This window comes from Miniopterus natalensis, chromosome 3, assembly GCF_054644295.1.
Source record: "Miniopterus natalensis isolate mMinNat1 chromosome 3, mMinNat1.hap1, whole genome shotgun sequence".
NCBI lineage: Eukaryota > Metazoa > Chordata > Mammalia > Chiroptera > Miniopteridae > Miniopterus > Miniopterus natalensis.
This window is the reverse complement of record NC_142083.1, coordinates 8,571,265-8,599,006: the sequence shown is the minus strand read 5'-3', so window position 1 is coordinate 8,599,006 and position 27,742 is coordinate 8,571,265. Positions and strand designations below refer to the sequence as shown.

At 52.0% G+C, this 27,742-nt stretch overlaps 1 protein-coding gene across 1 annotated transcript; it reads right to left on the bottom strand.

The window, feature by feature from the left end:
• GDNF (glial cell derived neurotrophic factor) lies at window positions 1-23,275 on the bottom strand. Its single transcript, XM_087815048.1, has 3 exons — window positions 22,877-23,275; window positions 18,132-18,308; window positions 1-500 (listed from the first exon to the last, which is right to left on the bottom strand). Exons 2-3 carry the CDS (start codon window positions 18,280-18,282, stop codon window positions 16-18), a joined length of 636 nt encoding a protein of 211 aa, XP_087671174.1. The 5' UTR covers window positions 18,283-18,308; window positions 22,877-23,275; the 3' UTR covers window positions 1-15.
• Window positions 23,276-27,742: the final 4,467 nt, after the last annotated feature.

Sequence of the window (27,742 nt, the reverse complement as noted above, 5' to 3'; positions counted from 1 at the left end):
TCTCTGGAGCCGGAGTCAGATACATCCACACCTTTTAGCGGAATGCTTTCTTAGAATATGGTAAACCAGGTTATCGTCTAAAAACGACAGGTCGTCGTCGAAGGCGATGGGTCTGCAACAGGCCTGCCCCACCTTGTCACTCACCAGCCTTCTGCTTTTGGATAAGTTTTTTAATATTTTGTCGTACATCGTCTCGGCGGCCTCGCAGGAGCCGCTGCAGTACCGAAAAATCAGTTCCTCCTTGGTTTCGTAGCCTAGCCCCAAGTCAGTGACGTTCAGATGGACGGCCGTGAGCACGCAGCCCCGGTTCTTGCCCCCCTGGCCTCGCCGGCCTTTCCTCCTGGGATTCTCCGGGCTGGCGGCCAGGGCCTGCCGATTGCGCTCTCTTCTAGGAAGCACGGCCATCTGTTTGTCCGGGGACCTTTTCAGTCTTTTAATGGTGGCTTGAATAAAATCCATGACCTCATCAAACTGATTGGGATAATCCTCTGGCATATTGACTGTTCAATGAGAAAAAACAGAAAAGAGGGAACGTGAGACAACAATGATCATTTCAAGCCATCTTCTAGATCAAAGTGAGTGCCACCTAGACTCAGCCACAACTGGATACACAGCAAAGCCAGCAGCCCTGCCAGCTAAGTGACCGCTGTGATCCCCCAGAACAGAGACTGATGGGCACCCTCCAACTCTCCGCAGCGGAAAAAGGATTCGGTGAAAGAGACCAACACTGTGGGCGACACGCCTCCCCGTAGAAACTAATCTTAGAGGTGTGGTTTTCATTGGAAGAACATCTGCCATTTTTGACAAGTCTGTCTGGAGGTGGCTGTGAGCAGGCTGATCCTCAGAGGCCAATTTTCTTGTCTAAAAACACAGCCTAGAGTAGTGGATCAAAAACCATGAGAATGAGCTGGGATACGCACTTGAATGCAGATTCCTACCCTTAGGAGAAGGTGTGGGAGGGGCCGAGGGGTCAGGGGTTGTAAACAAGCCCTGGAGGGGTGCTGATGTAGGTGATCCATGGACCACACTCTGCACAGGGAAGTCTTCCAACGTTGGTCCTATCCGGCTCCTCCTGAAATCTACCCGACCTACCACCTCTGCAGGGTTGAGTGGAACCAGAACCTTTCTGATAGAACAAATGAAAAGCTCATGGAGTCCAGTACATTTGAAAACTTCTTTAGAAAACATGAAGAGACTGAAAAGCAGCCTGCTTTTCACTAACAAAGAGACGAATTTACTACTTCGTTGGAACAGCATGAGATAAGAAATAGGGTAATACTGTAAGATGGTAACGAAATATATCAGCCGTAAGTGCAATGCGATGCTGTGTGTGGACAGGTGGAGCGTGAGCCCAGGTGGGTCCAGCCCCTGCTGTGGCTGTCACACAACTCCCAGTGTTTACAGTTGAAATGGGACAAGGCGTGCACTTCAGGGACATCACACGGCCGAATGAGGAGGCCCCCGCCGTGATGCTTGAGACCTCTGGGTGAAAGCAGGCATTAGCTGTCTCTTGGTGTTTCCCGCTGTGTTTCAGCCTTTGCTTTGGCTGATCAAGTAAGAGAGGATTAGCCATTTGAATAATCTGATACATTTCTAAAAGAGGGAAGAAATTCAAATGCCTGTTTATGACGTCTGAGACCTTTTAGGCTCCTCTCATCCCATTTTCAGGTAATTTAGCCTGTTTAGGCTTATACGTAGCTTAAAGAAATATACCACAAAAGAGGTGTCAGCAAGAGCGAATGTTTTTTCCAAGACCCTGTTAAAGCAGGAAAGGATTACACTGTGTCTAACCCGCAGCAAATTGTTTTGTCATGAACTGGTTGCTAAAACAGTTATCAGGTATCCTATTGTGTAAAACACAGCCTAGAGCAGTTAACTACATCCATGTATCCATCCATCCATCCATCCATCCATCCATCCATCCATCCATCCATCCATTTAGATACAGATAACATATATAAAGTATAAGATCTATAGTAGTGAACAGAGTGGGGATCATGTGAAATACCCAAGCACCTTGTTGCCCGAGGTCTAAAATTTGGCACTGGATGGTTCTGCTGCCCAGAGGTCATGAAGCTGCTTCCACCCTGGTCTGTACCCCACCATCTCCCCTGCCTGGATGACTCCCTCATCCCAGCCTTACCTTCCTTCAGTCTGCTTTCCACCCGCAGCCAGAGCAGCACTCTTAAAACTCACTCCCCTCCTCTGCTCCAAACCCTCCAGTGGCTCCCCATTTCTCTTGGAGGAAAAGCCAAAGTACACAAGGGCCTAAGGCCTCCCTGACCCAGCACTGCTGCTCCACCAGCTCTTGCTACCTCCAACCTCATCCTCTCACTGCCTCCCTCCAGCATCCCTGGCCTCCTCACTGTTCCTCAAACACAGCGTTTCTCCACCTCAGCACTATTGGCATTTGGGGCTGGATCATTCATTCTCTGCTGGGGGGGGGGGGGGGGGGGGGCTGTCCTGTGCATAGTAGGATGTTTAGCTGCATCTCTAGTCTCTACCCACTAGATGCCAGTAGCACTCCGCCTATCCCAAGTAGTGACAAATTAAAGTGCCTCCAGACACTGCCAAATGTCCCCTGGTGACAAAATCATGTGGGTTGAGAACTATAAGTAAGACACAAGCAGGGACTCGGGCTGTTTTCCCTCTGCCTAGAACAGTTTTTCAGAGCACCCAGTGGCTTACTCCCCACGACCCCTTCACATCTTTGCTCAAATGTCCTGGCTGCCAAGTCCCACCCTGACCTCCCTACTTAGATGCAATTCCTTTCAAGCCCAAATCCAGACCCTCCTGCCCTCATAACACTACTCCCTCCCAACACACGGTGGGCCTTCTTTGTTACGTCTGTGGTTTACTGTCTGTCTTCTTTGGTAGAATGTGAACTCCAGCAGGCAGGGACCTTTGCTTGGCTTGCTCACCAGTGGATCCCCAGGGCTTAAATAGCATCTGGTCCCTGGAGGCCCTCAATAATTTTTGAATGAATTAGTTCACATTAAGAGGGGACAGAAAGAGTCCATCTTTCACGGGGACACTGGGACCTCAGGTGTGAACGACACCGTTATGAAATGAAAGGCTCCACTATGAATAGCCTGCCTCACGGGGTTAGCCGGGTGGCCGACCGGCACAGTCATTTTCCACCTGAGAGTGGAGCTGACTAACCATCTCCAAGGGGACTTGCCCTCCCCCTGCCAGCTCCCTGCAGCGTGGAGTGTTAGCGCTCAATGCCCACAGGGTCGTCTTGGGCGGTCAGAAAGGGCCCCGTTCCCTGAGAGTCACACTTTCCCAAGCGGGACCCAAGAGAGGAGAGTGTGCTGAATTTGTCACTTCCCCTGAACACTTCCTCTGAACACTTTCTCACTGGACTTCCTCGGGAAGTTCTCTTTTTTCTTAAAACAAAACAAAACTTTAAATCACTCTGATTTAAGGAAATGAATACTTATTTTGAAAAACGAGCTGCTTATGCTATTTGTGATTTTTTTCAATAATAAGCTATAAAAGAGGAAATTAGGTGTGCTCAGTTTCAGACATCCACACTTGAACTTCTAAAACTGATATATTAGGGGTGATTAATCAAAACACAAGAAAAGTCTTCAAATGCCTAAAAAAGACTCTTTGTTTTGCAAAAGGGCTCACAGGATGGGGTCCCTGGAGCCATTTAAGAATTCCTGAATAGATCATTAACTAAAAAACCTGGGAACATACAAAGTTAAAATCGATCCAGAATCGACCGAAGATTAATCATAGAGGAGGAAGAAACATTACTAAAATTTTAACGTAAACTACTGGGGAAACATTTGAGTTACAAAAGTTCAACTTACACTGGTTTAGAGACTCATTACTTTATAGAACATGATAAATTCCATAATTTTATGGGACTAGCATTATAATAATGATTGAAATCAGCATTTATAATGTTCTCATTTATTACCAGACACCTTCAAAGTTCCTGAAGAAACACGTTCCCTCCTTTTTAAGACACTGACTGCATGCCTTTGTCCATTGGCTTTGCTCGCCAGACAAAATACAGAACACTTAGTTAAAGGTGAATTTCAGATAAATAGTGAAAATAAACTTTTAGCATAAGTAGTCCTCCATAATGTTTGGGGCATACTTATACTTCATTATGAGACTGTTCAGTCCCTTTTTCTTTCTTTCTTTTAAAATATGTTTTTATTGATTTTAAAGAGAGAGGAAGGGAGAGAGAGAGAAACATCAATGACAGAGAAACATTGATCGGCTGCCTCCTGCGCGCCCCCTACTGGGGATCCCGGGTATGTGCCCTGACGGGAATTGAACTGGTGATCTCTGGGCATTTTTCTCTATTTCAAATTCCACTTGGTCTTTTTTGGGTGATATATGTGGCAGGGTGAATGCACCAACCACTGAGGCTTTGGCTGAGGGGTGGTGAGCAGATCATTGACCCTGAGTTCAAAGGCTTCCTGGCACTTGGGAAGTAGTCAAGAAATGTTGGTTGTGTTAAATTGAAGGGCGTAATGAGAACTTCTCCATCTGACGGGAAAACCTCCCTCGTACCTGTTGTTAATGTGGGAATATTTATTTCAGCCCCAAGTTCAGGCCATAGGCAGTTCTTACGGAGCTGAAGGGCTCCCTCTCCTCTTTCTTCTTATTGAAAAGTAGAGCAAAAAAAAAAAAAAAAAAAAATTATGCTGAAAGTCTTACACAGATATAAATTTTGGAAAGCAGAAAAGGGCAACATTATATTTTCCAAACCACAGAGCAAATAGTCCTGCCTCTTCCAACTAAATTTCTAATTCTGGGCCTTTTGGTGATAACTGAGTTCATTTGTAGAGAGGTCTCAATTTATCTAGGCATTTGGGGGCATCAGGAGCCATGTACCTCATTGAGCCTGTCCTCAAAAATTCTGCAGAGGCCTTGAACCTGGCCCAGGCAGAAAACCTGTCATGATCCAAGAAGCCCAAAGCTGCCCCAGTCTTTCAGGAATTCACCCAGCTGAGGGGAAGAAAGGCGTCTGGGTTTGGATTGGTTCCCTAAATTAAGACTTAATGTCCTATCGCTTTGTTCTTCATGCTATAAAGGGCTTGGCAGACTGTCAGCTACATGAATGGCCCTCATCAGTATTAACTTTGATAGTAAAATACTTGCAAACCACAAAAGAGGACCATCATTTTTTTTTTAAACACTTGCTCACTTCCCAGACCAACTTGCAAGAGAGATCTTGGTTGGAAAACACGTCCATCTAAAAGCTCAAGTTCTTGAAAAATCAAAATACCCAGATGCATTTAAGTCATCTTTCAGTTTGCAACCAAATATTTTGGCATTATCCTATTAAAAATATTTTAACTTTGATGTGCCCTTTGTATAAACAGAGCTATTTAAACAAACGAAACCTTGTGCTGGGGCACGACTCCTGGAACAAGCCGTTCACTGCAGAGACCTGCCTCCCTTGATTATGGGGAAAAAATACGTCACCTCGGGAACAAAGGACTGGGATATTGACTATTTTTTGAGGTTCATTGGGTTTTTATAGGAAAAATGGTGATGCCTCAGAGTACTCCCTGTAATAGCTGCACTAAAAGGTACATAATTCAAAACGTTATCTTGGTTAGGCTGGCGCTCACTGGATAGAGTAGTTTCCTAAATGTTAGATTTCTCTTAAAAACAGGACAGGTTAACTGCATTTTAAGCCAAGGGGCCATTTAATATTTGTATGGAGTTGCCCCTCCTCTCCCTGGCCAGGCTCAGGGGCTAGGCCGGACTCTAGTCTGTCTTTCAGCCGTGAGTCCAGGAGAGAGGCTGCGCAAGGTTGGCTGCAAAGCATCGAGGAAATGACCCCGTCCCAGAGTGGAAGGGGGCTCTGAGGACCACGGGAAGGGTGCTGGGGCTCTGAGGGTCCCAGGATGCAGGAGCCAGCTCCCAGCTCAGGGACTCAGGGCCCCAGAGAGCAGGCCCAGGTGTTGCTTGCTCTGGGGAGGACCAGCCTCTGTGCTTCTGTAAAATGTCCAGCGTCTGTGTAGCACACGGGCAAGGGTTAGCACACTCAGGCCCATGGGGGAGAGCTACTGCCCACAATAGGGCCACACGCATGACAGGGGGTCTGGAACCAGCACCCGATGCCCTCGCTCCAGGTGGTGCCCGGCACTGGGGTGGGCTAGACCCACGTGTGCTGTGCTGGGGCTGCTGAGGTGCTGAGCAGCCGGGGCTCAATGGAGAGCCTCCCCTAAGGCTGTCCGCAGACAGGAGGCAAGTGGAAACCCCCGGGGGGGACATTTAATCTAATATTCTTTGCCTACTTGTACGCCAGGTAAAGTACAAGTTGCTCTGTAAGCCAAGTATATGAAAAAGAAAAGTCCTCTCTCTCTCTCCCTCCATATATACGTGTGTGTGTGTGTATAAAATCATACATATACACACACACACACACATGCATGTTCATATGAAAAGATCAGCCTAAGATTGATATAACCTCTCAAGAAAATTCCCAACTAATGTCATTCTTTGGACTGGCTTATTTTTACTTTTCAATAAGGTACAAACATGATTTTCTTTCACTACTATTGCGATATTATTGGAACTACATAGCGAAGTCTTTTCTAATTCCTTACAGTACAAAATTTCATTATTCTATATTTTAAATAACAGCTTCCTTGATGCACTTAAAAAATATTACCAATATAAAGGTGCGATGGATGCCGACTTTCACGCAGCATTAACTTTAGACCTGACAGCATCCCTGCAAGGCTAAAGTAGGGATCGAGTCTTATCTCCACTTTACAGACCAGGACACTGAGGCTCAGCGTCCATCAACGTTTGTCCTGGGCCACCTGGCTCGTGAATGTGGACTCAGGTGATTTGGTGTCAACGCTCAAGCTCTTAGTTCTGCATGACGCCTGTTTGTTTTTAAGTGAAACTCTGACTACCCGCAGCTTTCAGTTTCAAGGTCTGCTGGTCTCACCTGCACATGGCCAGCCACCAAATTCAGGACAGGAAGTGAGAAACACACTTTCTGTTGAAAATTCAGTATAAATTCTAAAATTAGGCTGCCCTCGGCCACAGCCTCAGCACATCGTATCCACGAAGGGAGAGCGTGGCCTCCGGGGCCTCTCTCCCAGGCCCTGGCTCCTGCACACCAGTCGCAGGCAGGGCTGGCATCTGCCCAGGTGAGACCGGAAAACAGGCAGCCAAGGGCGCCTGGGAGTCAGACACAGAGGCCCCGGCTCCGGAAGCTCCTAAACGCGCCCTGGCACCGGGTGGCGGGGCTCTTGCGGCAGAGCTGGAGCGGACAGGGCCCGGATTCCAGTCTGGGTCAGTCCTGCCCAGCCTCGTGACCTTGGGCTGGTCTACTCAAGCCTTGTGAGGTCAACCAGACCCTCTCCAGGGCCCTTCCCAGGGCTCAAACCCTAAGATATGGACAAAGTCTTGGTGGAAATTGCTGCGACATTCATTTTCAGTCACCTGTCAGGGAGGGGACCACCTTGGTGATGCCCCAACAACCGTTGCATCAGCCACCACCATCGGGCCCCATGAAGCGGCACAGGAAGTATTTGAGGTTCTAGTGCTCAACCTGTTCAGTTAGGCTCTGGCTCAGCGTCTCAGTTACACTTGAAATAATAACCACCGAGCGTCTGTCAACACATCATGTCATCTTCCTGTGCCCTGTTTAGGAGAGGGGAAGAGATGCGCAGGAAGGGCCCTGCATGTGAGCCTCTGAACACCAGGTTCTAATGGGAGACATCCTTACCCCTCAGTCCCCACCTGAGCTCTGAGGGGACATCCTAAGCCACCATCCTTCCGTCTCCAGCATCCAAAAGTCAAACAGTAAACTTGCCACTTTCTTTAATCCCTTATTTTACTTCATCTCTGGTTTTGCTACTTCAAACATGTATAGGTCAGACCCGGCTTATGACCCCAAGGCTGGCGTCACCCACCCACTGCATCTGCCACCAAGCAGGTCGTGAGAGCCCCACACACAGCCTGTTCTGGAAGCTGTTGTCTCCTGTTCTCATCTGACCTTCACCGACCTCTGAAATGTGTGATGTTAGTCCATGAGAACATTCCAGTTCCCCGAAAAATTCTACCAAGATCTGCCGTCTGCTACTATTTAACAGTGTTAATTTTGCCATTTATTTGAACTAATTAAAAAAAAAAAAAAAGCCTGCCAGTCACTAAGCCCTGGGAGGTGACGCATCTCACTTTGTGCAATGGCCACGCCTGCGCTCCTGCTCTGGATGGAAGAGTATTCATCTAGCATGAGGCAGACCGCCCTGACCCTGTGCTCCTCTTGGGTTGACTTCAAGAGGGGTCCCCAGCACCCACTTGCTAAGAACAGTCACTGGCAGAGGCAGTCCCCGAAGTCCCCGTGACCACTGCCAGAGCTACCAGAGCGCTCTCTCCGCGACCAGGGCTTTGTTGACAAGGCACGATGACATGTGTTTATTTGAATAGTATTTGTGCTGTAAAAACACCGGTGTTTTGTTGTTTTAAAACAGCATTTCTGGATCCTCTCAAGGCGGAAGAAAAAGACCAACCAGAAGGCAAGCGGTTTCGGAAATCCGAAAACGGGGCCTGGGTACGCTGTTAACAGCCGCTTGGCCGCCAAAGCGTCATCTTGCCCGTCTCCACCTCCTTGGACCAGTGTCGCACGCACCTGTCTGCTTTACCGCATCTTAAATTTTCTCATCCTACAACTTAACTAAGAAAACTTGTCCTGAGTGTAATGGAAATTGCTGCATGAATACAAACAGCCCCCCAAAGAGAGGAAACCAGCGACAAAAACCTCAGGCAGGAAGAGCCGGACTATCCACTTTGTTATTCAGATTCTAATTAACCTGCTCTGATTTCCACCTATGTGTCCACGTCTGATTATACTCATGCTAATAATTTTACAGTAATAGAGCAAGGCTTCCCCGGAGGGAAAATGTCCCTTCTCCTGCTTTTAAGTCAGGAAAACACCCAACAGGGTGCCCATTTGTTAGCTAATCCACGCACACCTGGTGCGAGCGAAGAGCACTCACGGTCAGCAATGAAGGCCCCGCGCTGCGGAGCGCACACCACGGGCTCTGCTCCTGCCCTTGGGATGACCTTCACGTGGACGGGCGAGAAAGTGACCCAATAAAACTAAGTGCACAAAAAGCCACTTTGAAAGTAACCCCCATGGTGTTATCAGAGGCAGGTGGTTTTTTGAGGGAAACCCCGATGGACCCTGGAAGCAAAGGACCCTGCTCTCATTCCCACCACGCCCTGCCTGCAGCCTGAGCTGGGGATTCTGCATTCGACTTCCCGCAGCCCTTCCAGGGGCTGGCTGAGCTGTGGGGAAAGGCCTAGGGGACCTGGGCAAGACGAGGGACCAGGAGAAGAAAGGACAATCCAGGGGGCGAGAGAAAAGCGTTCTGTCTGTCTGACAGACCCTGTGGTCAGGCGTGAGGAAGGACTTTCTACACCCCCGCACCCCCAGGGAATACACCTATTGGAATAAATCCTGGACTCTTCAGTAATCAGCTCTAAGTAGATTAAAAAATGACCACCTTTACAAGACCCCCCATGCCTGGCTTTTCTGCTCACTGACTTTCAGTCACAGCCAGAGGAGCTACATGGCAGTGTCCTGGGCTGGCAGGAAGGGATCTTGGGATATGGTCGGAAGAGCGAGAGCTGAGCTCAGGCTGCCCCGGGGTCCAGGGCCTGGCTAAGTTCCTCAACCATATAGAGTCTCAATTCCCCCATAATGAAAGGAAAGTTTTTGGCTCAGTGCCTGAAAGCATTTAACGGTGTAAGTAAGGCCACATGGTTGTCACGTCTGTGATAATTCTTGAGTGAAGTCTACACAAAGGGCAGGGACACGAAGGTCCACTCTCCTAGCTGTAGACAAAGCAAGATTACCCAAAGGGGATGCAGACGCCAGTCCCATGTTAGTCCAGCTATTTCACAGAGGAGAGGGCCTGGCATGGTGGCTGTGTTCTGTGGGCAGAAGGAACAGGCCTGTCTTGAGAGTTTGTGCTGTGTCTTCTGTGTTCCTAGAAATGCCCGAAAATTAACCATACAAGCCTCAACTGATTCCTCAGCCCATGAACAATAGTTTTGTGTCCTCTCTGGCTTAGATCAGTGTCTTTAGACTGTGGCATGCACCCCTCTGGGGGCACAGGCACACTTTTCATAGTGCCTATTGGTTGTTTTAAGAGAATCAATTTCCAGAGCCTCCAACTTGCACACATGCTGTGTCTGTCCCAGAGCTGGTCTGCCGGCAAACACTCCTGTCCAGTTCTCCTTTCCCAACACCCTCTTGTCTCACTGAGAAAGGTGTGCTTCTCACCCATCCCACTCATTTCACTGCGAGGCACTGTCAAGGGATAACATCTGAAGGTGCCAGGGAGGGACAATTAAGGCATGCATGGCTTCTTGGGACACACTGATGTTGGTGGCTCCTGATGGGGGAGCCCAACATCATGAACTTAGTATTCTGAGGTTTACATGAATCCAATGACTTGGGAAAAACCTCACAAATCCAAACTGAAGGCAAGACAAAACAGCAAAACAGCAGACAAGACAGCCTGGACTTTACAAAAATGTCAATGTCATAGGAAAAAAATAAAAAGGCTTGGGGACTAATCTAGAATAAAGGAGACTAAAGAGACATGGCAATCAAATGCCATTTGTGACCCCCGATTAAGAAAACAACTATAAAGGACATTATTGGCACAACTAGAGAAATTTCAACATGGACTATCTATTAGATAACAGTATTGTATTAGTGTTAACTTTCCTGAGACTGATAACAGAATTGCGGTTTCATAAGATAAGGTCCCTGTTCTTCGAAGGCACCTGCTGAGCTATTTAATGGTTTGCTTGCAATTAATTCTCAAATAACTCAGGGGAAAAAAGAAGCAAAATGGTAACAAGAGGCGAGCCTTGGTGCAGGGTACATGAGTGTCACTGCGCTATGAACACTTACCAGGGGAAAGTCCCACGTGAATTACCCAAGAAATACTGAAGCTGGTGGTGCTGGAATTCACTCTGGCTCGGCACTTTATCTGCTCGTCTGTCCATCCACCCGTCCACCTAGCCACCTTACAATGAAGACCTAGAAGTGCGGTGGTTTTCCTGGATGTGTATTACCATGTATATTTGGATTGAAAATGAACTTGGAGCTTTTCTGACCAAAAAGTCCATTTATTTGGGCCGCTTAGTTTAAGTTCTCTATGAAATGAATAAGCTGAATTTGCAGCTTCGAGGTTTTGCCAAAAAGACACAGTTCCCAAGTGGGCTGGGAACTACATCAGGTACAGCTAACTCAACTTAGGAGAAAAAATGGCAGAAGTCGCCTTAGAACTGTGCAATCGTTTACAACATTATTGGTGCAGGCTCACAAAGCAAAACACTTTGAAAACTTCCCGCCTCAGTTATTAAAGTCGTACAAAAGTGGGCTCTGTCTATACTGGGCTAACTAGTTGTTTCTCCACGGTGCCCCAAACCCCGCCTGTGCATGCCCCCTCCTGTTCCCACGGTGGCAATAATCGTGGGTGAGCAGTCACCTGTGGGTTCCCGTGTGAACTCTCCATCCCTGGGCAGAGGAGAAGGGATCTGAGAAGTAGCACCTTCCAGAACCTTCCCAAAGGCGGTCAGCCTGCTGAGCATTTGAGAAGACCTCACTATGTCCTGAATAGTTCGGGGGCCTTCTCTCATTGCCCAAAGCATCGGTATTATAGGAGCAGGCAGAGAAACTCATGTTTCTCCCCTTAAAACACCCTGATGTGGTCTGTGAAGTAGCCATTAGGAACAGGGGCCCAGGCGCCGCCGCAGCCCAAAGGGAAGTCAGGGAAAGGGCTTGAAGGAGATTTATATTCCCAGCTGCTTGCATTAGCTGGCTTGCTTGATTTTCCTGGAAATCTGTGTTTCGGTGTTGGTCAGTGTACTTTGAAGCAAGCCAGCGTTTGTGTTATCTTAATCCTCTGATACGGGAGTACAGTCTGTGTTGCGCCAAAATTATCGGCTTTGGGGCTAGAAGTCGGAGGGTTGAATCCTGGCTTTGCCATCCCTGAATTTGTGACCTCAAGCAACTCTCTAGGTCTCATTTCTTCATCTGTAAAATGGGCTAATAGTATCTCCTCTCATCTGCTGGGGCTCAGATATACTTGATTTTAGGACAAGATATAAAACCTGCTTGTTAAAAACAGGGTTAGCACGGGGGTAGCTAAAAGGTGCTAGTCCCTTATTGGAGGATTAATAGGTCGACTCAATTGTGCCTATGCCTAGAAGCTTTTTGAAAACAAGGGCACCGCACTTCAAAGGGAAAAGTACGCCTGTGCTGTAGACCCCACTCATGAGCAGCCTGGCCCCTGCGTAACTTTTGTGGCCCGATTGTTTTGCAGCCAGATCCCACTTGCTGCCAACTGCCGGCTCCAGGTGCCCCAGGGGCGCCCACGGCCACCAAAAACAGAGCAAGCACCTTCTTTTCTTGGATTTTACAGGACTTTATGATCCAGGTATCACCTACAGAGACATCCTAAATTTCACACCACTTCCTGCTACCTGTTCCCAGTACCTGGCAACAGGTCTGGTCTCCTCCTGACCCCGCCCCATACAGTGGCCACAAATTTGCCCACGTCTCTCCTTAGTCTGGAATGCACCCTTTTCCCTCTCCCTCCCCTTCCTAATACCCATCTTTCAATTTCAAGTACCAGCTCAAATCCTCCCTGTCCCCCAATCCTTTTCTGCTATGATCTCCAAACCCCAGTGACCTCATGGCTAGGAATTCTTACCATGACACAGCTAAGGTGAACCCCTGGGCAGACAAAGCTATCTGTCTGACGGACCATCGCTTGCCCACCCACCCACCCATCTGCCCCTCCATAGTTTACAACTAGATCATATGCTATTTAAGTTCACAGGTTTGCTTTTACGTGCCCCACAGGACCTGGAGCACAAAATACATTTAATACTTGCTCCTTGATCGAGCTCAAGTGATTAGAGAACAAGTGTTTTAACTACATACAGGTGCTATGGATCATTAAGTACTAAGTCAACAAAGATGAAAGGGATGTTTGAAGGGGAACATGCCAGATCGCTTTTATTTTTATGTCAGCAAAAGTGGAATCTTTTGAGCAGAATTCTTCGGCTGTTGGATCAGCCTAAGGTCCTAAGACGGGCCAATTCAAATGAAGCCTGAAATAGATTTCTCTAAACAGTCACAGTTTGAAATAGGTCTCAAGACTGTGGCCAGAGGGAGATGTTGGTCTCAGATCTCAAGTGAGGAATCAGTGCCTCCTAAAAGGCTGACATGCAATTTCTTTTTTTTTTTTTTTAAATTCTTACCCGAGGATATATTTTTTTCCCCATTGCTTTTCAGAGAGAGTGGAAGGGAGAGAGAGACAAAGAGAGAAATGGCAATATGAGAGAGACACATCGATTGGTTGCTTCCTGCACTGGAACTGAGCCTGCAACGGAGGTTACATGCCCTTGACTGGAATGGAACCCGAGACCCTTCAGTCCTTGGGCTGACGCTCTAACCACTGAAAAACCCGGCCAGGGCTGACAGGCAATTTCTTGATTCTAGGAACCCCATCTCCCATGGCGGAGCCCCTTTCCAGCTCAGGTAGTCACTTTATTACAGTATTGCTCATTCATACAGTCCCTAAAGCTATACGAAGCAACAGATGGAGGGTATTTATCCTGAACTATATATCCCATCACGCTCAATTTGAAGGCTTACCATTTAACCAGCCAGTTGCACCAGAAGCTTTTTTAGCTGGATAACAACGGGCTGAACATTTACTAAAATTCACTAAAAAACTTTTTTTGCTGGGTTTACGAAACATCTTAAATTAAATATCCAGCTGGGATCATTCAAAACAGAAATACTCTATCTCAATACAGGTAGCCTCCAACCCACAGCCCCCTTACCTCTTGCATATAAAGATTTCAGGTTGCCCTGGCTCCTCTCTCCCCATGGGGAAGAGGGGGGATGTGATGGGAAAAATTCCATAGGAATTATGTGGGCTCAGAAGATGGGGGAAGGGAGACCTGGGAAGAGCCAGGGGGAGCTGACCCAGGGGCAGACTCCCAGGCAAGGCTTACTTGCCTATGTGCTGACCAACCAAATGACCGTGGGGCCCGAAATAGCCTCCCCGCAAGGCCTGCATTTCTTTCCCTCACCAAATTATGTTGCGCTGCTTGAAATTCCGCCGTTTAGAGCAGCATCTTGGCAGAGGCTGGCTGTGGGGGGAGGAAAGGCGCTCCTGGGGTGCATGGTGAGGGGCCATTGCAACTAGGAGGGTGACAAATAGCAACTACAATACTTCTCCCTGGGGCTTTACAAAGCACTGCCTCATTTAACCCTCACAGTCACCCTGTGAGGCAGGCTGAATATTTTTATCCTTATTTTATAGATGAGGAGACTGAGGTTCGAGAGATGTTAAGTAACAGCTGGTTAAGTGGCAAGGCTGGGACACAAACCATAGTCCAACCTGAATGCATGAACTTGAGCTCTTTCTTACTGAAACCCTCTGGTTTCTTGCTGTCTGCCTTCCTGCAGATTAAGGGACCTCCTGTACCCCAGGAAGGGACTCTAGCCTGATGATATTGTGAATTATATTTCAGTTATATCATGGTTTATATAGATTTTTGTGGGCTAGCCTGGGAACTTGATAGCTTATTTAAAACATTGTTTCTAAAGGCAATTTAGTGACTTGTTACCAAACTGGTGGAATATAATCCCATTATATTACAACCAACCCTGGATGACGCGTCATTACAATTTAACAATGCTCAATGTTTCTTCTAGTTGGCTCTCAGTCCCACAAAAAGGCCCACTTTACCAGCCCAAGGTTTTTCATGTTTACTTTTAGTTTACAATACTGCCAAATCATATCACACACCATACGTTTACTAGACAGTACCTTCTATGAAGGCAGGGGCTTTCCTCTTTTACATGTGCCAACGATTCCCTAGCACCTAGGACAGTGCCTGGCACATACAGGCACACTCTTAACTATTTATTAAATGAATACGTGCTATTAGATCACAGATTTTTAAAACCACACACTTTTATGCTTTTCCTTGTGAAGCACATTTAGAGCTGTCACACACAGCTGAGATCTGGTATGTGACTATGATTAACTAATAAATTCAGATAACCTTGTGCAACACGGTTTTAGCTGGTAGTTGAAGGCCTTCCTCCCACATAAAGGGTGTTCCCCCAGATAGCAAAACCAAATGCTCTCTGCGCATTTCAGAGGTTTGGAGAAACTCTAGTCCCGGCTTCAGCAGACCTGCCTCCTGCCATCCTGGACAATCTGTTTTTCTGGCTTCCTTTCAGCTCTAAAATGCTATGACATCTGTGAGTTCCACTTTCTAGGTTCCTCATGCCTACTTTAATCGTCCATTTGGAGAAGATATTGATGAAAAGCAAAGTAAAAGAGCAAAGATAGCTAAAGGGAAAAGCCTTGGACGCCCCACAAGGAAAATCACAGGTCCTTGAGTTTCGACAAGTTCGAAGGTGCTACAGGAGGCGGCCACTGGCCATTTAGTTTATAGCCAGCCTCTGGGGAAGCAAGTGAGCCAGTTATGACTTCTCCTTGGGTAGTTCATCCTGGGAACAGAGCCCTGGCTGTTTCATTGACACTGGGACCAGCAGAACACATGCACCCTGGGACCAGGATGAGTGTATGGATGGGGTCCAGCCCAGTCCCCTTTGAACAGCACAGAATGACTGTTCAGGTGGCAGCAAAGAGCCTTTGCTCGATTGCTAAGCTACAAGCATTTGAAAGGAAGAGGGGCTAGGATTCACAGTACTTTACATTTTCAAAAGGAACAAGTGACTTAATGTTTTTCTCCATGAGCCTTAGCCAGTGGCAAGGTGTACGGTGCAGGATATAAATGTCAGCACTGTGACGGGCGCGTTGACATGGCCGAGTGTTCAAAGCCTGCACACTGTCACTATTCTGCCTTCCCTGCACTGACAGCTTGCTGCCGAATTGAACATACCTGGAGAGAAGTCAATTTGGCTTAGAATGCAGCCCCGATTCTCTTCAAGTTTCCTCTAGGATCTACCTAGTGGGACATAAAGCAGGACTGCGTATGTTCTGCTGGTTCAAGTGTAAATGGAGTGGAGTCAGAATCTTGTCCACTGGTGACTGAGCAGCAGTTTTGAAAAGGGAAGTAATCTCCCTTCCCCCACAAGGTGCTCCCCCCCCCCCCCCCCCCCCCCGAATCAGCAGGAACACCGCACCCTTGCTTTGTGATCCGTGGTACCTTACATGAGGCACAGATTTTCTTAGGGTATTATCAGGTCATAGTGATTCTAACCCTGACTGCCTGTTAGACTCATCTGGGGAACATCTAAATATCCAGATGTCCAGGCCACACCCCAACCTTATTAAGTCAGAATCTCTCAGGTGAGGCACAGTATCAGTATTCATTCCGGTTCCCGAGGTCAGTCCAGCGAGCGAGGGCCTCTCATGAGTCTTTTCCCAAAGGACATTAGGGCAGGGACATGAAGGCCAGGGGGCGAAACTCACAGCCATTAGCATTTTGGAGTGGACAGGCCTCTTTACTGCACAGTTTTAAATTGATGATTGAGTCCTCAAGCAAGTAAGCAACGTGTCCAAAGTCACAGAGTTAGCTGGAAGCAGAGCCAGAACTGGGAGCCAGCATGAACTAAGCCTAGGAAGACAGGATACTATGCTAACTAGAGCTCCATGAATTAATCAGCTTCATAACCTGGCAGTCACTCTTCTCTCCTGCAGGTCCTAGTTAGGGAACTATTACCTTCCACTGTGTCTCTGGTCCTCTGGCCCAAGCTGCATGAATGAGTATGAAACCACTTAGCTCTCATGGGCACTGAGGGGCATTTTTAATTTAAGTTTCTATCGCAGAATCTTTTGTACAGACTAAGATGGAAATTCGTGGTCGAAGCCAAAGCCTTTAAAAAATAGGTTTATACAGTACAACTAATTGACAGGAACTCTCAGAACAGTCGCTTTAATTTCAAGGAATCAAGCAGGTCCTCTTTCTAACCTAAGTTGCTCTTGAAGTCTTAATTTGCCTTGAAAAATGAACTTTTTTTTTTTTCTTTCTTTCTCTTTTGGGGACTTCTGGCAGAATATGCTTTTATTGCTGAGATGAAGCATAAAACAAATACATCCTATTTCCTGGGCTGTTCTGAGCCCAAAGCTGCAGGGTTTGGGGGACCCTTCCCATGCAGCTGACTTGAGGGACCACTTCTGTGCAAATGACCACAGTATGCTTCAAGTGCAGACTAGCTGGAGGGTCACGGGAGGGGGAGTAGCCAGGGTGACATCCTGGCTGGAGCTCACTACTGCTTTATTTTTGGGATTGTGTCAAGCTTTCCACCTTTGTTACCGACATACCTCCCCGGTGGCCTCTACCCTGTGACCTGGCACACCTGCCTCACTCAGATAAACTGGGGCGCGGAGGGTAAATTATGTCAAATCGTAGCTGACGTATCCTAACCAAGTTCCCTCTAGAACATCTGGGAGAGGCACAATCACAGGCTTATTTTCTAACGTGAATAACCTGCTTGCTTTTCTTAAGAGTTACCACTGTCACATGTGGTGTGGGGTGAACTACAGCGCTCTCCCTCCCCTCTCCCCCCACCCCACCCCAGTTCCAGGAGCACAATTTCCCCCCTCTTTCTAGAACCGGGAACTTTTCTGAACAGATGTGACACTGTCCAGATGCTTGTTCTGGAAATCGGGGTCCCTTCTGCGTTTTCTCTGTCTCGGACTTGGTTCTGCGAGACCTCAGCCTCTTGCCTTGCAAGGGCAGTTTAGGATGGAAATGCCACAGGCAAGGGCTTTGGAAGAAAGAATAAAACGTGTGTGTGTGGGGAGGGGGGGGGCTGGGAAGCAGAGAGGACAACCGTGTTCTCCTGTGCTGCTGGTGGCGCGGCCTAGAAAATACCTGTTCATCGCAATGCTAAATGGGCAGCTTAAAAACTGGACACCCTGCGTGCTGGGCGCACGGGCGTGCGTCTTACAGCCTGGGCGCGTGGGCGTCTGGGCGCAGCCTGCAGCGCCAGCGCGGGGCGCGGGGGTAGCGCTGCCGTTGGGGCCGGCGTGGGGTGCGTGCGGGAAGCGGGTAGGGGTGCGCGGGGGGGTCCGCCGGCGGGCCCCCCGCGGGGAGGGAACGGTTCTTACAGTCACGGCTCAGCGCGAAGGGCGCGCGGCGGCGGCCGGGGGAGCGGTCTTCGGCGGGCGCCTCGGGAGGCCTCTTACCGGCGGGCAGCGGGAAGGCGGACGCGGTGTGGAGCAGCACCAGGCAGACAGCCACGACATCCCATAACTTCATCTTAGAGTCCCGTCCGGCCGCGGCACCTGCGCCCGCGGGCGAGAGAACCGGAGAGCGCACGTTAAGCCTGGGCGCCGCCCCGGGCGCAGCATCCCCGCGCCCCCTCCGACTTGGTCAGTGCCCGCCTCCCCGGCCGCCGCGGTCCCGCGGTTCCCCTGCTGGCTCCCCCTCCCGGCGCGGCCCGAGCGCGGGGCTCCGTCGGCGCCCAGCCGCGGCTGCCTCTCTCCTTCGCCACTTTATCCAGCGGTCTTACTTCTGACCAGGGCCGCTGCCCCCGCGGCTTCCAATCTAATACGACGGCACCAGGACGCCTGGCCACCTCGATGGCACCAGGACTCTCGCCCAACCCCCATTTCTGGCGCGCACCCTTCTCCTCCTTTTCTGGGGGCGCCTGGGAAGCCCCCACGCCGTGTCTGCGCGCCGCCCCAGCCAGAGCCCCCCCTCCCCGCCGCTCCCGTGAGCTCTGGGAACCAGCTCTCAACCCAAGTACGCAACCGGGCCTTTTGTTTCAGAATAAAATCAAGCGCCCCTGCACCGGGGGTCCCCGATCCTGCTCCCAGCTAAGCGCGGGAAGGCTCGCTGGCACCGTCAACTGTCTTCCCACCTGTTTTGTCGTAGGCACAGTAAGTAAGTAGAGACTGGAGACTTGGGGCCGGTAGGAGATTATCTGCGTAAAGTTACATAACTCCCGAAGCATCGACTCGGTTTAAAATATTAGTTCCACCTCTCAAAGCTACGGACATTAAACGACATGAAAAAGCCTCGAGGAGCATAGAGTAAGCGCTCAGCCAGCGCTTCGGCACTGCACGTCTGGAAAATGTTAATCCTTCGCGATATGCCCCAACACCTTTATTTTTGCAGTTTTGCGAGACTCCGACTCTAAATCCCTCCGCCTCCCAGAGGAGTCTCGAGCTCCGGGGGCCCGCGTCACAATCCCTCCGGGGCGACTGCACCCGGGTCCCGGCCTCCGCGGGGGCGCACCGGCGCCGGAAGGCCTAGGTCGCCGCCGCGCGCAGGGGTGGGAGCTCAGCTCCTCCCGGCCTGGGGGCTCCGTTTAGCTTCTCAGTTCTAACACCCCTAGAGAGTAGGGCCACTCGGCGGGGGCGCGGGCGAGGAAAAGGCTCGGTCAGCTCTGGGCCAAACTCCACCCAACTGGGAGATGGAGACGCAACCCGGACGCCTCGGGGCGCGGTATTATCCGGTACCTTCCCAAAGCCAGAGATCCAGTTTCTAAGGGAATTCTCGAGTGGAAACTACGAGATCCGTGCAGCTGATTATCTCCTCTCCTCCAAATAAAACGGATTCTTAGGAAAACCTCGGAACTTTTTCCCTGGGAGAGGGTAAGGCAGTTTCCCGGTTCTGCAAAAAGCCTGGACGCCTTTTCTCTCTGTTAATGTCCCAGGCCCGCCGCTTCCCTTCCAGCAGCCGCCCCTCCTACCCTCCCACCTCCACCCAGAACTCCGGCCCCGGTTCCCGGGCAGGCCACCCTGGGAAGCGTTTAATTCGGCCGCCACCTCCCACCGCTGCGGAGACGAATGCATTTTCCATCCCCAGGGCATCTGTCCGGTCGCCCGCAGCTGCGGGGCTCCAGGAGTCGGTAGGGACTAGGAACTCGGGGCAACCTGCAGCTCCGGGCGCCTCGTTTACAATCCCGGGAAAAGTCAAAGACTCTGCGCTCCGGCGCACCGGCCCAGGCAAAACTGCACCCAGGTGGCGCAAAACGAGCGCAGCGAGGCGCGTTGGCGGAGAGCGCTGGGGGGCGCGAGGTCTCCCGCCCCTCTCCCGGGGCCAGCTCCGGGGCGCGTGCGAAATGGCTGGCGCCCTGCGGAGTTAGTCACTGCGCCATTCCAAGTCGCAGCGCCCGCCCGCAGGAAGCGGCGGGGCACCAGATTCCCCTTCCGCATTAAGAGGGGTTTTCCTTTTTCCCCCTGCTTGGCCGACGGAGGGCTTTTTAAATTGGACGTGGAGACCCCCAATTAGAAGTGTGGCGAACAGGGCAAAAGAGGAAACTCCCCGCCTCGCCGGAGGCGGCTCCGGGCTCCCGTTCCCGCCCGCGGCCGGGTGCGGCGCAGGCCGGGGGAGAGCTCTCTCCGCACCCCCGCCTGCGGGGGGCGCGTTCCTCCCTCCGAGCGCCGCGGGGGCCGGCTCCAGTCGGAGAGGCTCTGCGGTTCCCGGAGGAAGAGGAGGGCTGGGGGCTGGGCACCCCGAGCATCTACAGGGACGCTTTCTCCCAGCGCTCCTGCCCTGTCCCCGCCCCGCCCCCGCCCGAGGCTCCCGGGTTTGTCTGTATCTGAGCACATCTGCCCGACGTATTTCTGCCGCCTTTACTGCGCCCGCGAGTTTCTTAACCAGCTGCCACGTGCCGTAACCAAGTTCCAATCCCGAAGTCGGCCTCGCCTGGTACCTCCGCACCCCTTCTTGTACCCCACTGGCTGGTCCGCCTCCGCACCAAGCAGGGCAAAAGGGGCGTATAGCGGGCGCCAGCACCCGATGGTCCCCAGACCCGGGGGAAAGGACGCTATGGAGAGCTGAGCGCCCGCGGAAGCCGCCGCTCGCCGCCGGGGCGCTTCTGAGTTCCCAGCACCAGGGGGCACCAGAAACCGCCGGAGTCCCGCAGCGCCAACGCAGGCCGGGAGGCTTCGTTGTCATTTTAAGCATAAAACCGGTGAACAAGCGCTCCCCCTACAACCCTCCCCAAGTCCAAATGACTCCCGGAACTTCTGGCTGTCCTCACCAGCACCCCCGCTTTTCAGGCGCCTACTTCTCCACCCTCTCTCCCTAGATTTATCTTCCCACCTCACCTGGGCTGGTATCCCCGCAGCCTACATTGAGAACTCCTCCCCCCCAGATTCCCGGGGTCTGGGTGACAGCTTCACCGCGGGCGAGCGCTCCCGCCGCCAGGGCCCCCGCACCTTCTTGTGTCTGGCAGGCTAGGAGGTTTCTTTGGGCTTTGCGTTCAAGATCCAGATCTCAGGGAGAGAAAAGGGAGGCGGCGTGTGTGTGTGTGTGTGCGCGCGCGCGCGCGTTTGTGTGTGTGTGTGCGCGCTGTAGCTCGGGGTTTCCCTTTGAGGCAAGGACAGAAGTTGCTGAAAGGTGCATTGCTCCACTTAACTGTGCCTCGTGTCCTAAACTGTCAGAGCACTTCTCCCCGTGTTGGGCCCACGACCGGGCAAAGAATGACGGACGCCTTCTGTGGACCGTCTGGGGCAGGGTCTCTGTAAAGCGGCTCCAGGCCGCGTTTCAGGTTCGGGGAACCTCCCGAACCCCTCGCGGGAGTGGGGGTGTGGACGCTGCGGGCTTCCTGGGCACCTAACGCTTGTTGAAAAGGCGACAATCCGCCTCCTCCCCGCCAAAGCAAAGGCGTTCACGAAACAGCGTGGGGAGGGGGGGCGAGATCTCGTCGGGGCGGGGGGGGGGCGCAGCGTCTCTCACCTGGAGGGTTTCTGGGGAAGAGGTTTGTGCGTGACGTTGGAAGCCGCATCTCTCCCTCGGAATACTTTAAGTGCAGATTCAAAATACTGAGGGGGAGTGGAGCGCGCTCTGACGAACCCGCGGCGGGGCCGGAAGGGTTGTGTTTGTCCCCGCCAGTGAGCAGACGTGTAGGGAGCACCGGGTCGCGCGGCCCCCGCCCCCGGGGTGCGCGGGTCGGCTCTGCGGGAGGTTTGCCACAGCCAAAACTAAGGGGGCGCCAACAGGTTGGGGGGGGGATCCGGTGAAATGGGGGGGGACCCTCATTCCCCGCCGCGATGAGGGTTCGTTTTCACCGGCTGGGCCTGGAAACCAAACTGAGTCGAAACCTGCCCAGAGGTGGTGCCAAGTAGTGGAGGGGCTGTTACTGGGGGAGGTGGCACTGAGTCCAGGAGGAAAGAGGTTATTAAAATAATCACTCCACGGCCTGGCGGAGACGTTGGGGAGATTCAAGGGTCTGTTTGAGTTGGAGATCCGAGTCCTGACCTGTCCAGGGAGGGACCCTCTCCTAACCTCGACGGGGACGGTTAGTCGGGGTTGCAGGCATTAGGAACGTTAAAGCAACCGGGCGAGCTACGTAGCTTTGCAAGACCGCACCCGGAGGAGGGGACCCCTCCACTTTAGGTTCTCAGCACCTTTACAGCCCCTCCGGGGCCTGCGCTTTCGCTCGGAACAGACCCCAACGAGCTCATCAGTAAGTTGCACTCCCAGCAGTGACATCTGTGCAGCTGTGAGTCCCGAGAGGACGCTCTCCGGCCGCGGTGGGTTCAAAGATGACCCCGGCAGCGCTCCGTCTGGGGACTTAACAGGAGAGCGCCCCGCCGGGTCGGGGAGGGAAACTGCCCCTCTCGAACTTTCCAGGGTCTACAGGCATTAGCTGCACCCAGACCTCTGCTCACGTAGGAGGGCAACCTGCCCTCCGCGAGGCCAGCCTCTCTCGCGTTCAACTTCTGTCTCTCCTGTCCGCCCTGCGCCTGGGTTCCCTCTGGTCTCTCCCCTTCCCAATCGCACCGCCCGCTCCGGGGTCCCGCCGCGCCCCCTGTCTTCGGCGCCCCGCAGCTCGCCGAGCCCGCCGGCGGCTCAGGCACCACCCGCCCCCTCCACCCGGGCCCGCTCCTCCACTTACCTCGGATCCGGTCCCCGCAGACCTCCAGTTGGACATTAACTCCAGGAGCCCCAAGTCCCAGCCAGTACACCCATCCGGGCCGAGGGCAGGAGCGCGGAGCCCCGCCCCACGGGTCAGGGGCGCGACGAGTTCGCAATCCTGGGGCCTCTCGGGGCTGCGAGGGCGCGCAGGAGGCGGCGGCCAAGGCTCCCGCCGCCGCCGCCGCGAGAAGGGCGAAGGATGCCGACAGCTCCCCCGCCGGCCCCCCGCACCCCCAGAGGCCGCGGTCCGAGCTGCCGCCGCTGCCTTGAGTCGGGGGCGACACGGCTGCGAGCGCCGCGCTCCTAGCGCGGGCTGCGTGGGCCCGGGGCGCGGGGCGCGCTTCAGCGGCGGCGGCCGCGCTCTGCGCCTTCTCGGGGCGCAGCGCCTAAGTGCGCGAGATGGGCCGGGCTGATGCTGCCTCCGGAGCTGAGATCCTGCCTGGAAATCCCAACGAGACACCACGTCAACCAGCGCAGGGAGTCGGTTGAAGACATGAGGGCGCCAGGAGCGCAGGCTGGTCCTTGAGAGCCCGGGCCTGGGGGCCGCGGGGCCGGGGTGGGGGAGGGGAGGCGCGGGGCCCCCGGAGGGGAGGGGTCGGGAGGCGGCGGTGGAAGAGGGAAAAGGAGCGCAGCGAGGCGGCGCCCGAGCTCCCGAGGCTGGGGCTCGGGGTGCGAGTGGGCGACGCGAGGCGCCCCGGGGTGCAGGGCGGTTGCTCAGCGCCGGGAGACGCCGCGGGGCGCGCGCCTGCTGCTCCCGGGGTAGATCCGGAGGAATGTGCGGAGCTCTGCGCGGTCCGGCCGCAGGGGGCAATCCGCGCTTGACTCGGGCGTGCGCGCCCGCTTCGTCCGCGCGCTTGGCCGGAGGGCGCGCCGTCGGGCGGAGGGCTGCGCCGAGCGTTCCTCGCGCCTGCCGGAGGCTCTGCTGCCTCCTCGGGTCGAGCCCTCTCGCTTTTCCGCGGGGCGGGGGACGGCAGCGGCGCGGAGGGCAGCTGGGGGCCGGAGTTCTCCTGGCGCCGCGAAGGAGAGGCGTGGAGCGGCCGGTGAGGAGCCGAGGGTTTGCCAGGGGCCGCGGGGAGTGGGGGTGAATTTATAGGGCGCTCGCTCCGTGACGTGCCCTCCAGTGCCTTTTCTGATTCGCTTTCTGACCTAAACACACATTAGTTGAGTCCCATACTGGGCCAACACGGTCTCCAAATATCTGCTGGCTGAAGTCAGAGGCTTTGCATATCATGTATTACATGGCAGGCAATGAAGAAGGCTTCTGAGGCTGGCCGGCTCCTCAGTCCTAGGCTCCATTTCATGCTGTTGTAATAGAACACCAGACGCGGGGTAGGCACATACATTCAAAATCCCAATTCCAGAGGCGTAAGATCACTTTATCAGGAACAGGTCAGGGGAGGTTGGGCTAAACTTTCTTTTATCCAGATTTTTGAAAATGTAGATGGCAAACCTAAGCAGGCACTCCCTTGGGTGCTGAGTTGCCAGTGAGCAGGGACCCAGCTCCCGTCCCTGATCTCCGGGAGACCCTTTGGGCATTTCTTTCCTTGGTTGGTTACCACAAGAAGCAGCCAGAGGCTTCTTTTGTAGAGGACAGGAGGAGGGCAAGTCCTTAACCCTGCACATGACTCTACCCACAAATCCATTTCATTCACACAAGGCATGGAATTAGCTTGACCTTTAAAATAATGCACTAAATCCAGGTATGTCTTTGCTTAGCAGAAACCTGCTTTCTGAAAGCCATTGGCCCTGAATTCGGTGGGACCTCTTTGATTTTATTAGCTGGAGCCAGGGAAAGCGTAAACAGGCTCAGTTTACAACCATGTACCTCTTCTTTTATGGCTCATCCGGTTGTTGGGGAGTGTGTGATCCTTAAGTAGCTGATACAGACAATAGACAAGGGGAAATATGTGGGGGGAAGATCACATAATATTAAGCTTAGAAGTCAAAGACCAGCAACTAAGGAGATTTGTCAGTGAAGCTAGTGTGGGAGGGAAATTGTTACTGTGATTTAAGATTAAGCGGAATGAAAATTGAGTCATGCAAACATCCCTCAGCTGAAATTAGGATGCTCGCTGTAGTTCTGCAGGATGTGCCGCGTGCTTTGATAGATTTACGGTAGAAGTGTAGATGGATCTGGAAATGGGAGAGCGGAATAAGCTTCATCCATTTACCCTAATTTAGCATTGCTTCTGGAATGTGAAGGCAACACTAGTAAGCGTTCTGACCATGAACGCTTTCTTCGTTTTCAGGAAGATGCTCACCGGCGATGGTCACGCCATCCAAGCACATGCGATGATTTAGCACTTGTTACGTGCCAGGCAAAGGGCTAGACCCTGAGAATTGTGCTGATTGGGCCTTTTGGGGGTTGCAAAGAGCAGACACCGCTGATTTCACCCTAAGTAACGGGAGTTTGCTGTGGAAGCAAGGCTGACCGGAATCTCCACCGCTCAGCCACGTGTCCCCGAAAAGCCTTCCGGAAGGGCCACCCAGCCAGGCCTCACGAAAACTGGATTGAAGTTCAGGAACTGGAAGGTCATTCAGGATACAGATCTGTAACTGGGTTATCTCGCTGCCCCCTGAGCAGCAGGCATCTGCCTCCGATCCCTACTAACAGGCTTAGCCGCCGAGGTGATTCAGCTCTTCTCTCTCTTGCTGTTTTTCTCCGGGTGTCTCTTGGCTTCTGCTCCTGCTACCAACTGCTCAGCTCTCTGTTGATCTCACATTTAAACTCCTTTAGTGGAAGGATCTAATTGGCCCTGCTGGGCACTAACCAGGTGCTAGAGTTGGACTGAGCGTTTGTGTCAGGCCGCCTTATGGGTTATGGGACACCCTGTAGCTCAGCAGACCTTGGTCAGGGCTAATCTAATCACCCACGTCCACAGTGTCGGGTCACAGGGTACAGGGCCTGGCCACCTTTGCTAAGAAACTTCCTAGGGCTCCTCCTTGCCTTTCTTCCATAGGATTTGTGCCCCCGTGGCAGGCACCTGGAGTTTAACAAACTTCTGTCTATTACAAGGCTCAGGGACGAGTAATATGCATCTCCTGGCTCTTCATAAGCTTCCCGCCTATAAAGAGGGAAAGAGAGAGATGTACGCAGGTAATCGTGGGATGGAATGGTAAGTACTCTGATAAAGGTGTATGTGGGCTGCTCAGGTCTGATCGCCACATGGTGAGTGAAACCCTGGGGAGATTACAAAATACAGCCACGTCTGGGCCCTGCTCCTGGGTGATTAAACGAGACTCCTGGATGGTGGAGCCCAGGAGTTGGTATTTTTAAAACCTCCCCCAGGTTGTTCTATGTGCATCAAGGTTGAGGTGTCAATTAGTTTGATTTATTTTCAATGATCATAATCACTTTATGATTCTTTTTGAGAGCAAAACTAAGAGATGCACTTATTTTGATAGGTTCTAGGACTGCCCCTTCCAAAATACTAAACTCTTTGGAAATACTACTCATTACCTTAAAACAGTAACATAAAGGAAAGTGTAAAATTTAACTTAGAGATAAAGCAAATACTGCTAGTTCCGAAAGAACATTTATTTGCATTTTTACAACATTCAGATGACTGCAGAAAAGGGAAAAAGTTATAAAATTTTCAAGCTGCCCTGCTACAGAGCCCGGCATTTAAACGTAAGGTAGTCAGTACTGACAAATGTCTTCTCAGACTCACCTTTACGGACAATGAGAAGCGAAGCTTCTTCCACAGTGACTGCCAGGAAGCAAGTACCTGATGCTGTCCTGATGTCACAATCTCAGAGCCCCCAAACTCTGAAAGCAGGGCCCACCGCGTAGCTCCGCGGCTCTGCCCTCTTTTTCTGGGGGAAATGAAAGCATGTTTGGTTGGGAGCTGCTCCTCAGAAAGTCCAGAGAGAAGAATTCGCAGCGCTGGTTTTGCTCTGCACAGGTAGGTGGTCCCGTGATAAAGCAACGAGAACACTCTGCTGGGAATTCTCACATTGCCCCGGGCCTCAGCCCTGCCTGAGAATCAGAGAGAAGCAAGCACTGTCCAGCCACTCATCTCCTCTTTCAAAAAGAGGGGTTCAAAACCCTCTTCCCCCTTCCCGTTATGGTCATCTTCACCGGAAATTAGTGTGGCTCTCTAACTGAGGGGTGTCTAAGTGATGGGTGCTCTCTGTGCCCGAGGATCCTCCAGTCCTGGGGAAGAGAGAACACAAGCATTAAAATGATAAAAAGTACTACAGGGCTGGGCTGGGAGCCCTGAGTCAGTATTACCGTGTGTGGAACTCAAATGAGGCCTTGTTTGGGGTAGGTCAGCGGGGGTTCGCGTGGGGGGCATCCCAGGCTAGGTGGAAGGCGTCTCTGGAGACTCAGTGCTGAGTGCTGCAGCCTGTAGGGCCGTGGGGCCGTGGGTCAGCCTCTGGCCGCTCACAGAGCCTCCGCCCTGGCTCCCAGTGGGGCCTTGCAGCTGCTTTGCCGATAAGGGCCAGGCCCCGGGCCCCTGGACTCCCTCATAACATGGGTCATGATGGCTGAAACGGAATCCATCACTTGAGCAGGGCAATTTCCTTTTCAAAGTCACCACTTTATTGGGCAGGGATTTGTTTCATGCTCGCTCGCTTTTTAACAGTCATTTTCACCAATGATATAGTTACTCATAAAGAAAAGATAAATTCCCTACCCTTCAGAGCACTTTAAAAAAGGGGGGGAGAGGGAGTGGGGGTGGACTGCAATGGCCGCTTTGCAAAGTGGTAAGAGACAAATTCTTTGGAATCAATTGTTTTCTCCTGAGAAATTGATTCTGACATTGACATGGTAGATTTATCTGTGATTTCCAGCAGTTTCCTTTATGAGGACCAGATTGTCTAATTATCCATTCATTTTGTG

What these genes read in the sequence shown, in the direction of transcription:
- GDNF (XM_087815048.1), bottom strand. Translation starts at nt 18,282, where the DNA reads ATGAAGTTATGGGATGTCGTGGCTGTCTGCCTGGTGCTGCTCCACACC. An exon ending in CTTCGCGCTGAGCCGTGACT is followed by an intron (nt 501 to 18,131) that starts GTAAGAACCGTT and finishes CTCATTGAACAG; the next exon opens with TCAATATGCCAGAGGATTAT.